The 12188-nt window shown below is 42.3% G+C and overlaps 1 protein-coding gene across 21 annotated transcripts in view; it reads right to left on the reverse strand.

Annotated features, from left to right (window-relative positions):
* The window catches only part of nrxn1a (neurexin 1a), a 58566-nt gene extending 46635 nt beyond the window's left edge, over positions 1-11931 (reverse strand). For 8 of the 21 annotated variants that reach the window (XM_020712223.2, XM_078937305.1, XM_078937312.1 and 5 more), the window contains exons 1-2: positions 11623-11931; positions 8786-10156 (exon numbers count right to left, since the gene is read on the reverse strand). In XM_020712223.2, coding sequence (XP_020567882.1) covers positions 8786-9518 — 733 coding nt within the window. In that variant the 5' untranslated portion in view covers positions 9519-10156; positions 11623-11931. Of the gene's footprint in view, positions 1-2493; positions 2524-3219; positions 3238-8785; positions 10157-11622 lie in introns of all 21 variants that reach the window. The other 13 variants (XM_078937303.1, XM_078937307.1, XM_011488278.3 and 10 more) reach the window with 2 other exon arrangements.
* Between the last annotated feature and the right edge of the window lie 257 nt (positions 11932-12188).

A 12188-nucleotide genomic window follows, 5' to 3' on the forward strand; every position in this document is an offset into this window, starting at 1 on the left:
AGTAAATTATCCCCAAGAAGCACTCTGTAGTTCCATTCATGGCAGGCCATCACTCGTGCTGCCAGAACCCTGATTCTCAGACTTTGTCTCTTTTTGGCCAAGAACAGGGAAGAAAAGAGCAAAATCTACTTGATTTTGAGCACATTTTCTATCCAGATTATCACTGCTCAATACTTTTCACAAAGACAGAAAAAAAAAATCAATTTTCCCCTCTTTCCTTTGGCTGCTCAATCCTTATGAAAATCCAATTTGGTTCCTTCTTTTCTGTCTTACTTCCACCATTTGCACACTATACCCACTCCAAGTGATTAGTGATCTGTGGGTACCATTTTCAGGGAGAATGATAACTGTATTTCACGGAGGAGGGGAAAGGTCTGATGGGCTGATGTCCCTTGGAGAACAGGCTGGTCGAGGAGGGCAGACAGGAAGGCTGCTGTTGCTTTGGAGATACAGCAAGAGAAGACGACTCACTTCACGCCTCCCTCGCTTCCTCTTTGCTTCATTCATTTCTTTAGCAAAGGCACAGTTTTTCTCTCTTCACTTTTTTCACAGTGCAGGCAGATATATGCACCCACACATGCATGCGCACACATCAGCCCCCTCAAAGAAACTCATTCGAGCTTTAAAGGCTCCTCAAAAAAATAAAAAAAAACTCTTCACGCTGAGCTAACCTAAGCTTGGCTTTGCCTGCACCATTTGACAGCCTTTGCATCATATGTGGAACAAGAACACACTCATAAAACCACACATAGCTATTAATGTGTAATGAAATACACTCCAAACTCTGGGGGGGAAAAAGTTACACTTTCCAGCCAATCATCATTACATAGGGCTTACAGTAGGGGGGAACCAACAAAACAAATACATTAAATATTTTCTAAACATATGTTAATGCACATCAGTTGTTAAATAGATGATTTAAGAAGCTTCTCTGAGGGTAGATTAGGCTCTAATGTTGTCAGTGCCACCTTGGTGTTTGACTGCAGGCAATTTAAAGCAAAAATCAACCAACAGATACATTTCATCGAGCGATCCAAAGCAGCAAAAACATGCATTGGTATGACTTGGATCTTTCATAGAGATACAATTTGTGCACGCTGAAATGAGCGGCTGAGCACCTGCACCAAATAAAACATTTCACCCAATGAAAGGCAGCGCCATCCCAACAGGAGACAGCCATAAACCATGTCGTCTCTCATCCAATCAGAAGGCACAATGCCAAGTCACTTTCAGCCCCTTCTTCATGTGTGCCAATCAGTGTATTCATCAGCGTCACGCAGAGCCAACCGACCGAGCAGCACCTACCTTTAGAATTTCAAAAGCCGGGAGCTTCTACTCATTTGCACGCATGCAGACACACACAAGCATGCAGCAAAATCTTACCTTACCAAAAATGGCACATTCCTTCCCGCTCTATTCCCAAAAATTTCATAAACAGCTCTGAACATTTTATTTAACAAGGACTAATCAACACTTTCATTTTAAGCCCTAATACCCCCATAGTCAATAGGGAAAGTAAAATCAAGGAGGTGTCTTTGGGATTTCCTAAAATCACGGTTCGAAAAAAGAAGAAGAAAAGGAATGAGGAAAAGAGGAGACAGGGGCCACTATAAGTTTTATCAATGAAAACTTTTTTTAAAGTAGCTTATTTTTACATCTTTTTATTTCCAAAACACCAAACCTTTAAAGGTGTAAATCTCTGACACAACACATCTACTTGGAATGACATGAGCTTGCCAACATGTGATCAGGAGCCATGTGGGCACCAGCAGACATGCATGAAGCAGATCAGCAGCCATGGAGGTGTAGGGATGAGCTCTGCACTGCAGTGACAAACTGCCACAATCAAAGATTAAACCCGCTTGGAACAGGGAAACATGCATGCTTCCAATCGGGTCATGCATACACAACCACACTAGCCCCTCGCATTTTACACCCCTATAAATGTCAATTCACACTGATGAAGAAATGTGGAATGAGGCAGAGGAGGAAAAAAAAATCAAACCATCCTTGTTGTCACTCAGTCACGTGACCCTATGACCTTTAGCTCCATTACCACGACCTGGATTGGTGTCAAGTCGATTCCAGCCAAGTAGCATCGAGTGGCAACCATTAATACCCCCTTCCTGGGGTTTTCCACATTAACATCAAAATCATTGCATTTACATACAGTAAATATGAGAGCTTCCTTAAAGAATGCTTATATGTTCTAATCCATATTAAATATTAACTTCATAACTGAAATATTCCACTTTATCCTCCAATGAAAGCTACATTTTTGATCAAACTCGATCAAAATGGTCACTAATAACCAGCATGATTTGATAAAAATATAACTGACCTTAGCTCAAGCCTACAGAGACAACTGCCCAGGGTGTTGATGAGGTGAGGGGGAGGGGATACGGGGAGCTTTGATCGTGGGGGTGTGAGGAAAAATTAAAGGGTGATGGCAAAGCAGAGGACAACAGGAAGTGAGATAAGATGAGGCCATACCTTGGTCGCCAATCATCAGGTGTGCCAGACCTTAAAGGAAGACAAGAGCACAGTCAGCACAGCAAAGGATCATGGGGTGTGAGATGTGTGTTTGTGGTGTCTGTCAGTGACATGCTTCTGGAGGCTAAAGTTGCTAAGTAATTTTGTGTGCATGTAAAAATATAGATAAAAATTTAGGAACTTTTGTGGAGGAAGCTTACGTATACTAGGCACCGATCCTACGCACAGACACGCTCACAGACTTCTGCACAGTCATGAAGGAGACTGTTTTCTGAGCTGTTTTTTTATGTTTCTCTGTCTGCGTAACCTTGAGGCAAGAGCTACTTCAGATGATTGTGCAAGCGATGCAGTACTTACCAGATGTCAGCAACCAACCCTTTATGTACTCCCAGAAAACCTGTTTAGCCTGGATAAACTTTTACTGCTCTGACTACCTACTGCTGACCGATTTCCTTAATAGAAGGTAATGACAGTGATAGGAGAATAAGAGAAGAATGGAGCAGAAATGGAGAGAATTTGAGATAGATAGATAGATAGATAGATAGATAGATAGATAGATAGATAGATAGATAGATAGATAGATAGATAGATAGATAGATAGATAGATAGATAGATAGATAGATAGATAGATAGATAGATAGATAGATAGATAGATAGATAGATAGATAGATAGATAGATAGATAGATAGATAGATAGATAGATAGATAGAAAGAATGACTACCTACCTGGCGTGTAGCTGTGCTCTGGAGGGGTGTTGCAGCCAGGTGAAGAGAGAGAAAGACAGACATTCATTAACATGCATGCTCAGCCCACCATGGCTACTTACTGTACATGCACACCCGTCCTGGGTTTCTGTGGTAGCATACATGCAAGTCAACACAAACATCACGATGGGTACCATGCTGAACTGGTAGCCAAAACTGAAGTTTGTCTGGACATTTATGCACACAGCCACATTTAAGAAAAGCCCATTTTCTCTCTACTCCACTTGTGTTCCAAGACAGTTACCTATGCAAACATCCACACGTGGTAGAAGGGAAGGGTGGAGGGACTTGGTATGCATTCCTACCTGTAGATTTGGATTCGAGAGCCATTTACCCCAAAACTTACCTTGTAGCTGTTTTCTTTCCCCAGAGCACCCCGACAGATAGCATGCAACACACAGACACACGCGGGCATACACATGCCCTCTCACAAGCTCTCTCTCACTCCCACTGCCTTCCACATACACACACACTGACATTGACTATGGCAGTAATTATGATGTGAAATAGCAGGGTAAACATGTAGGGATGGATTAGCAGTGCAGCAGGACGAAGAGGCATGCATGATTCAGAACTGGGTTTCTGTGTACTTGTGTGCGTACAGATGTGTGTGTAGTGGCCTCTGTATGTCGATGTGTGCTCAAATCGGTGTGTTCCCTTGCCACTTGCCCTTGTGCATGTAGCATGGCAGAAACAGGAGGAGCCATTAGCATGCTAACAGCAATTTGCCCTCAAGGACAATGCAAGCCAGCCAGGCCTAACGAGCCAGGTTGATTCTGCCCTCGCTGCAAGCCAAAATGCCTCAGATGGTTGCATTTATTCACAGACCTGCCTAAATTGTGTCCTTTTATGCCGTCTTATCTCTGGCTATTTATAATTACCAAGTTTTTGCAACACAACAGCCATAACTCATTTATTCTGCAAGCCTGTAAAACACATTTCTTGCAGTTTTCTTGGGAGAAATTATTTTTCGTTCTCAGATGGTTTCTAAGCCGGTCAAAGATCAACACAAACAAGACTACAAAAACTAGGAAGCCCTGAACATAATAACTGCAAACAAATTGAGAAATAATCTATACCATTGTCTACACTTTCTTCTATCATGTAGAAGTTTCCTGTTCCAACTTTCTTCATTGGTACACACTGGACAGGTTTTTGGTCCATCACAGAGCCATGTGCGGAAAGTGGCACTATTTCATCTAAACGTCTCTGTCACATGTTGCCAATATTCCTTTTTTACAGAGTCAAATTGTAAATCTTTATCACACAAATATATTGAGGGTTATTTTTAGTTACACCAAAAAGGGACATCTTTTGTTCATTTTAACTAGCAGTAATGCCGGCTTATGCCTTAGTCACATGTACCCATACAGGGGTTGACCCTTTTGGGTGCTGCAGGTTTTTTGGCTTTGTCTTGGCTTTGAGGCTCATAGAAAGGACACAAGGTGTGTCTTGCAGTTCGCTTGAGACCCGTACGTCCATATTAAGGAGTGTCACAAAAATGGAACGTATCATTTTCGTGTCTTAAGTGTATCGAGAAATATTCACAAGAGAACTGTAAGTTGCAGGCACTTCTGATGCACAGCTGATGCTGTCATATGTTGCCCATATGCCACACTCTAGTCCAGGGTGTCTACAGATTTTGCAGATTGCACGTACAAAAAAAAAGAAACAAACAACCCGAGTCTACTGTTTCTTGCGCTATACATGTGATTTAATTTGAAACCCACGATTCCCATTGTGCCAAGTTTGAATGTCGTTCAATTTGCTTCACAAGGATTTCCACTAACCGGTTTTAACTACCATGAGTAATCCCTATTTCAAGGCATTTCTCAATAAATTTGCATTTCCATTTTCCTGAACTGACGAGCTTGAGCTAATTAGCTAGCTGAGGTTAAACGATTCATGACCAGTTCACGACCTTATGACACAACAAATCCTGGAAATGTTGTTTATTACTGACAGGAAGTCAAAGCTTTATAAGGCCTTATTTTAGTTCAGTTAAATTTTAGACATTTTTAAGACCATTGATGGGTTTTAAAGATCTGCGGCCACCCTGTAGAAGTAAGGTGCAAGCACTGGCTCCTTATTAACCAGGCACAAATGCTGTACGCACAAGGTGTTCAGGTAAGGAGTGACCACTTACCACTTGAACAGCACTAATAGAACACATGCAGTTCCTAAGATTTGTGGGGGTGAAATATTAAAAATCCAGACACTGTGCCTGCATTTCACCTACTTCATCCTTTTAGTAGAAAAAAATCTACATTAACCATTTTGCTGTACAGGCTCACCATGTTGTCTACGATTTTAATCTGTAAGAACCCATGGTGACATCAATGTAACAGAAAAATATCAGAAATGTGTTTAGTGGTCCAATTGGTTCGGGGTGTATTCTACATTATTTTTATTTATTTATTTATTTTTTTTACAGGAAATATGGATCTGGATTTTCATGGGATAAAATTTTCTTTGGGCCACTTGCGTGCCCCATGCGGATTTGCCCATTCTATCCACTCATAAGGGGAGTTGTGACTAAGGTATTAAACTTAAATATTTACAATTGGACTTATTTCCCACTCTAACTTTTGGTAAACCATTTTTTATTTAATGTCAATGGTTTTTTAGACCTTTCTACACTTTTTTCCCTTCTAGCCACTTTATATCTTCTCTTTCATTCCAAACAAATTTAGACTTCTTTTGGCCAACTCTAAATTGGTGATTGTTTTTGATGGTGATCCAAAAAATAGCCTGTGGATTATGTGGTGAAAAATATGTCATTGATGGGAGACCAGAATGAATAGCAGTATATGAGGGTAGTAATTACAACTAAGAACTCCAAACTACTTGAAACCACCCATAAAAATACATTATATACTCATATTTCAGTTCGTAGACCTCTGTATATCTATATCTGTACGAACTAAATAAAGAAAACAAGGAATATGATTCGGATGGATCCAACTATAGAAATGTCATGACCCCACGGCGAAGCGATTTGTGCAGAGATCGTTTTGCTTTCAGAAGAAAAGCACACTGATTTCTGTTTCCTTCAAGTAAATTACTGTAATTCCCCTTTCCTGCAAGTAAATTAAAATGACATGAACTGTTTTTTCAAAGAGGTTATTAAGCTACTTCTATTTATCATCATTTTCAACCAAAAACAAAGAATCTCTACAAGATAACACAACTTTTAAAAATGTGAATAGGTTCTCAAAAAATAAGCCAACTTTGCCGCTCTCCTTTACAACAAACAACACGTGTCATTATTAAAAGTCTGTAACTATTTGGAAAGGAAAAAATATATTTTGTATAATTTATTTTTTTACACAGAAACGTGTCATACTGCTCAATCTGTACACATCCTCTAGCGGACCTCTCAAGAGTCGTGTGAATATTACCAGCTACTTCTGTACGGAGCATAAAATAACTTCTGCAGACTTGTTTCACATCAACACATCTCTATGAATAGAAAACTCCCGCTTCTAAGAAAAAAAGCTAGTTCTTATTGAGTGACAAGTACCAGTGCAAAGTAGGCCGTGCATCTGGTGCGAGCATGTATGCAGAATATATCCGCAGCTTACATTTAGTCTGCAGAGCAACACTGCTGTTAGATGACTGAGTGAAGATCTGGTTGATCACTGCAGAGCCTGCACAATTTATTGATTCATTCCTCCGTGCGCACGTATATTTACGTTGTGTGGGTTTGTGCGTTTAACCCCATGTCTGCGCTTCCCACTTTGGAGAAAACCGGGTTAGTCTGACCTAGTTCACAAGAACTGTAATTTTCAGCACGACAATATGGCTCTGCTGACAGCTTCACCTGCCACCTCCTAAACGCTCAGAGGCAAGAAGTCAACTGCAAAGAATTGTGGCAGTGAGTTTAACACTTAACAGTCTGTCATCAATTGCTTCACTATTAACTTGATTATGATAGTCAGTCAACTTACTGTTTATTTCTAGGTTGAGCAGCTAATTAACAAATTGCTGCTTCAATTGTTGACTCTTTTGAAAAAGATTGATTTTTTTTTACCTGAATGCACCAATGAGCATCTCCCAACTCCTTAGTAGAGATCAATGTGTTTTGCATCTAATAACTGCACAAACACACTACTATAGTAGATAATCATTGTAGATGTCATGCCTTGAGAGCTGAAAACAAACCCCAGGTGACTAAAAATATGTTTGATATGAAGAGGAGAGACTGAGAAATACTGAGAAAAAAAATTCCTGTTACGTTACTGTGGTAACCTAAGACATCCCACCATCCACTGAATGCTACGGTGCAGTCCAGTGGGAGCCTAAATAGATGTAATATGCGGTCATTGGTGCTGAGTGGAGCGGAAGGTTGAGATGTCTGTGCAGCAAGGCCACTCTTCCATTTTTTGGAGATGCATTAATGGCACCAAATAAGAAATCGTTCGCTGAGCCTTGTCTGGAAGGTGAGCTTGGTGTACAGTAGCTTGGAAAGCTATTGATTAACAGTGCAAACTGGCTCTGAATGAACTCAAGCAAATCTCACAGCACACACACACACGCATGATTTGGCAGGAGGAAATTACAGCATTTGCATCCTTGGCCATTGCAAAGCAGCAACGTTCATTAAGCAGCTGTTTTGCTTTTGTAATGACCATCATTACACTGCCCTGTATATTGGCACTTGTACTGATCAAGGGCTTGTTTGCGTGTTAAAAAATTTGGTACCGTTCAGGACTTTAACCGTAAAATATAATTTATCTTTTTCCATTAACACAATAAAAGTTATTCAAAGTCTTAATGACTGATAAGACATTATCTTTTCTATATGCAGAAAAGCTAAGACAAAAAACAAGCAAGCAGTCATTCACAAACATAGCAACCTATGAAGCTTTTAAAAGGATTAGAAACAGATGAACACACCATTGCAACAGATTGGTTAAAAACTCCCTATGATCAGTGCATGATCATTACAAACAAGATGACAAGTATTGGAAAAAAAACAACCTCCATCTCAATCCCTTACTAATAGGGCACAAGCCAAAATCTAACTGTATATGATTGTTTGCTTAACACAAAAACTGAGTCTTTTAGAGCTTGATGAATCAGTCAAGTCTTTACAAAGTTTTACTATTATTTTTAAATAATAAGGATATGCAGGATCTGGAGCTTCCAAACCTAAATGGGGCTCTAAACAGCTGCTGTCAAGGTCTCAGCTTTTGCTACAGCCACTACACTTCCATGGAGGATGCTTATTTTTGGGTTCTGAATGAACACGGTAACCTAGTAGCCATTTGAAGGCTAGAAATCAATATCAGACATGATCAGTTTCATGTCCTGCAGTGTTTGGGAAGTCTGCTGAGCCATACACGCCAACTCAATGTACTTTGGAAGGTGTGAATGAAAAATGTGTGTTGTCCATTAAAGTATCTGGTGTTGAGAATTTGAGGTCAAGGTTGAGCAAAATGGAGTTAGGAGACACATATGTGCATGTGTGTGCATATCTGAAGGATGAGATGTTTATGATGGGTCAGCATGATCTGAGCCTTACCTTCGCTGCAGTCGTTGCCTTGGTAGCCGGTATCGGAGCAGTCGCAGACAGCCTGGTCATTGATGACACTGCACACCCCTCCGTTCTGGCACTGGTGGTCAGGTCCACAACCAGCTGTCACTGAGACGCCCTCTGAGCTGTCCAGTGTCACTAGCGAACCATTGATGCTCACTGCTGTGATCCACCCACGGAAGGCGGGGTGTTCCCGCACTGTGGGTGAGGTGAGGCGCAGGGGCGAAGAGTGTAGGTCTGGTGACACCCCACCCATGTATGTGTGACTGAAAACTGTCATGTCTCTTCTCTTACTCTTCACCTCTGCCCATCCCTCCAGTCGCCCATCCACCTCCAACGAGGTGTTCCTCCAGTCCCGCTTGACACGCACCGCATGCCATCGTCCATCGCTCACCGCCACGCCTGACTGAAGCTCGGCTGGCTCGGCACAGAAAATGGAGAAGCGCAGGCGAAGGTGGCCGTGGAGAAGCAGCAGCTCCAGGAAGTCGCAGAAACCCTCATCATCCAGATAGAGCAGCAAGCCCTCCTGGCTGTGAGTCCGCAGGCTGAAACTCAGCACACTCTCGCAGCAGGCGTTCCACACGGGAAACCGCCCCCACTGGTTGGATACACCCCCGAACTCCAGGATTTCCCCTTGGGCCTGGCCCCCTACACTGCACAGGCACAGCCCTAGGAAGAGCAGGGGGGCTGCCGCCCAAACGCAAACCGCCATTACACTCATACACACACTCACTCTCGCACTCACACACACGGGAGAAGACTGACGCTAGTGCTGGGGGGTTTCCTCTAACCAACAGCTCATGGTGCAAACTGGAGGGCACTTCATGAAGCACTTTCTAGGTGTCTCTTGTAAACCTTTGGTCTTCACTGTGTCTTTTAAGGTGGGAACTCCAAAGGGGGAGTGGGTTAGACAGCAACACCCTGTGTCCTCTTAGCACATATCTCACGTCTTCTTTTGCCTTTTCCCAGCGTTTGTATGGTCTGTGGGATGTTCAACGCCTCCTCTCCGATCAGTCTTTCATTCCTCCCTTTAGACATGAGACTCCAGGTGTGAGTATGTTTGTTTATGGCTGTGAGTCAAATTTGGGACAAATACGATATGAACTCCATCTTTGTGCCCTAGATAGGGCTTTATTCCCCATGCAAGCAACTCCCCACGGAGAGTGTGAGCATGTGTGTGTGTGGAGCTCACACACGGGTAATGGAGAGAAATGACACCGTCATAGCAGTATTTTCTCCCCCTTTCTCCCTGTTGTAGTAGGTCAAGACAGAATGTGTGTGTGGGCAATTATCTATGTGTGTATGGCTGCTTGTGTGAGATGTATATCTCACAGCCACGTCATCGTTGTCTTTAGAGACCTGCAGAGAGAACAGAAATGGCACAATCAACCGAGGTTCAGATGCACACAGATATCCCATGAAAACAAGAATGCAAAAATTGTAAAACACACACACAGGTATATTCTATGCACACTTAGACATCCAATTAGGCATTAATCAGAACTATAAGCTTTTAAATGTCAGTGTAGAGGTGTATTTAAACTTCCTCACAGCCCACACACCAGTAATATGTAGGGATATGACGATTAATCAATCGATTAATCAATTTGTACTCCTACGATCCAACCATATTAATCTGAGACTAGTTGTTAATCGATATTGGAAAATCGTGTTTGATTTGAGGCACTGTAGATTTATTTATTCTCAAAAAGTGACCATCCCAGCATGTGATGGCAGCAAAAAATGAGTAAGCCATCATTACAGTCCAATGTGTGGAAACACTTTGAATTTTGCAAAGACATATGACCGTGTGGCCGAATGTTCTAATAATGTTCCCTATATGTAAAAAAAACAAAGCAACAGCAGTGGGCTGAACTTTATGAAACTAAAATGTGAATTGATTTGCCATTAATTCTTGTTGACTTGTTTGTTTGTACACATATTTCATTTATACTTGATTATCTTGCACAAAAAAAATGCAAGAAATCTGGAAAACTTCACCTGCACCGTTCAGTTTTTATTTCTGAGTCACACTGATTGATTTTTTTGGCTAAAGATGTTCTGGATTAATTTTTAGGTCACTGAATCAGATCGTGCAGAATTGTTGTTAAATAAATCCTTACACATCCTTTGACTAATAAGTCAAGTCAAGCACACACACACACACGCACGCACGCACCCGCACAAACACGCACACAAACACACACGCACAAACCGCACCTCATTATTAATGCCGCAGGAGATTTTTTAGACTTGCCTTAACTGGATAAAGTAATTTCTTCAATGCTACCAGACTCACCGAGCATTCAACGGCACAATTCAGCCACTGCTGCGTTTTTGTTGAATTCCCCTCAGACCTAAAAGGGTCGCCAGAATTTGTTTTGGCTCCACCACAAAGAACAGGAGCAGCTCCGCGCGCTCTGCTGCGGATGACTCAAACCGTTTCGCTTTTGAATTAACTGATACACATACTCTGTCTTAGAAAAAAAAAGACAGAAAAAAAATCATATTGTCACAAAAAACTGAAATTCCAGTCCCAGAGCCAGAGCAATTGGCTTTCTTCTTTAGGTCTTTCAAAGGCGGCGACATCCCAGTTATTGATGGAGAGGGTGAATGAATGCGGTTGAATTATCGATTGTCGATTTGCGGCCATACCTCCTCCATTTTTTTCTCCCTACCACCCACTGCTAGACTGTACCAGAGGCTCCGACTCATCACCTCAAAAACACTCCAACCTATTGGCCCTTACTTTTTGGGCAACTCTTTATATTGACATTTACCTGTAACTCAAGGTGATTCGTGATTTATAAATAAAAAAGACTCACCCCATGCACATTTGGGTCCGTGGCAACAGCGCATCGATTTCCCTTCCCATTTGACGGGAATTTGGAGTGGGAGGAGGGAGGTGCTGCGCGCAAAGCAGGTCCGGACGGAGATTATTACAGCCTCGCCTGGAGACAACCCCGATGCTGTGTTTCTCTATAGCTCCGATCCCTTCTCCTCCTGCCCCTAACTCCCTCTGTCTATCTCCGTGTCTCTCTGTCCTCTCTCTCTTTTCCTGAGGAGGAAAAGGTGCAGTGTGATGCTCTCGCGGCAGACCAGCCAGAGTCACGTGGTTGCGCCACAGAGAAAGAGAGGCAGAGAAAGTGTGAATTTGAATGCGTGTGCGCGTTGGAGAGAGGAGGAAGAGCCGCGGGCGGGGCAGCGCGCCGCTGCAGCACCTTGGACAGCGCTCACTCACGGCAAACACGAAACAAACATCATCTCCCCCAGGCAGACATGAGACGGGAGAACCGGGGAAGATCAGAAAGATGAGCACAGACCTTATTTGTCCCACTCTACCGTTTGTCAGGAGCGCGGTGATTAGAGATTTCCAGACTAAATGTGATTT

Source organism: Oryzias latipes, chromosome 19 (assembly GCF_053564925.1).
Source record: "Oryzias latipes strain Hd-rR chromosome 19, Olatipes_Hd-rR_3.1".
Classification (NCBI taxonomy): domain Eukaryota; kingdom Metazoa; phylum Chordata; class Actinopteri; order Beloniformes; family Adrianichthyidae; genus Oryzias; species Oryzias latipes.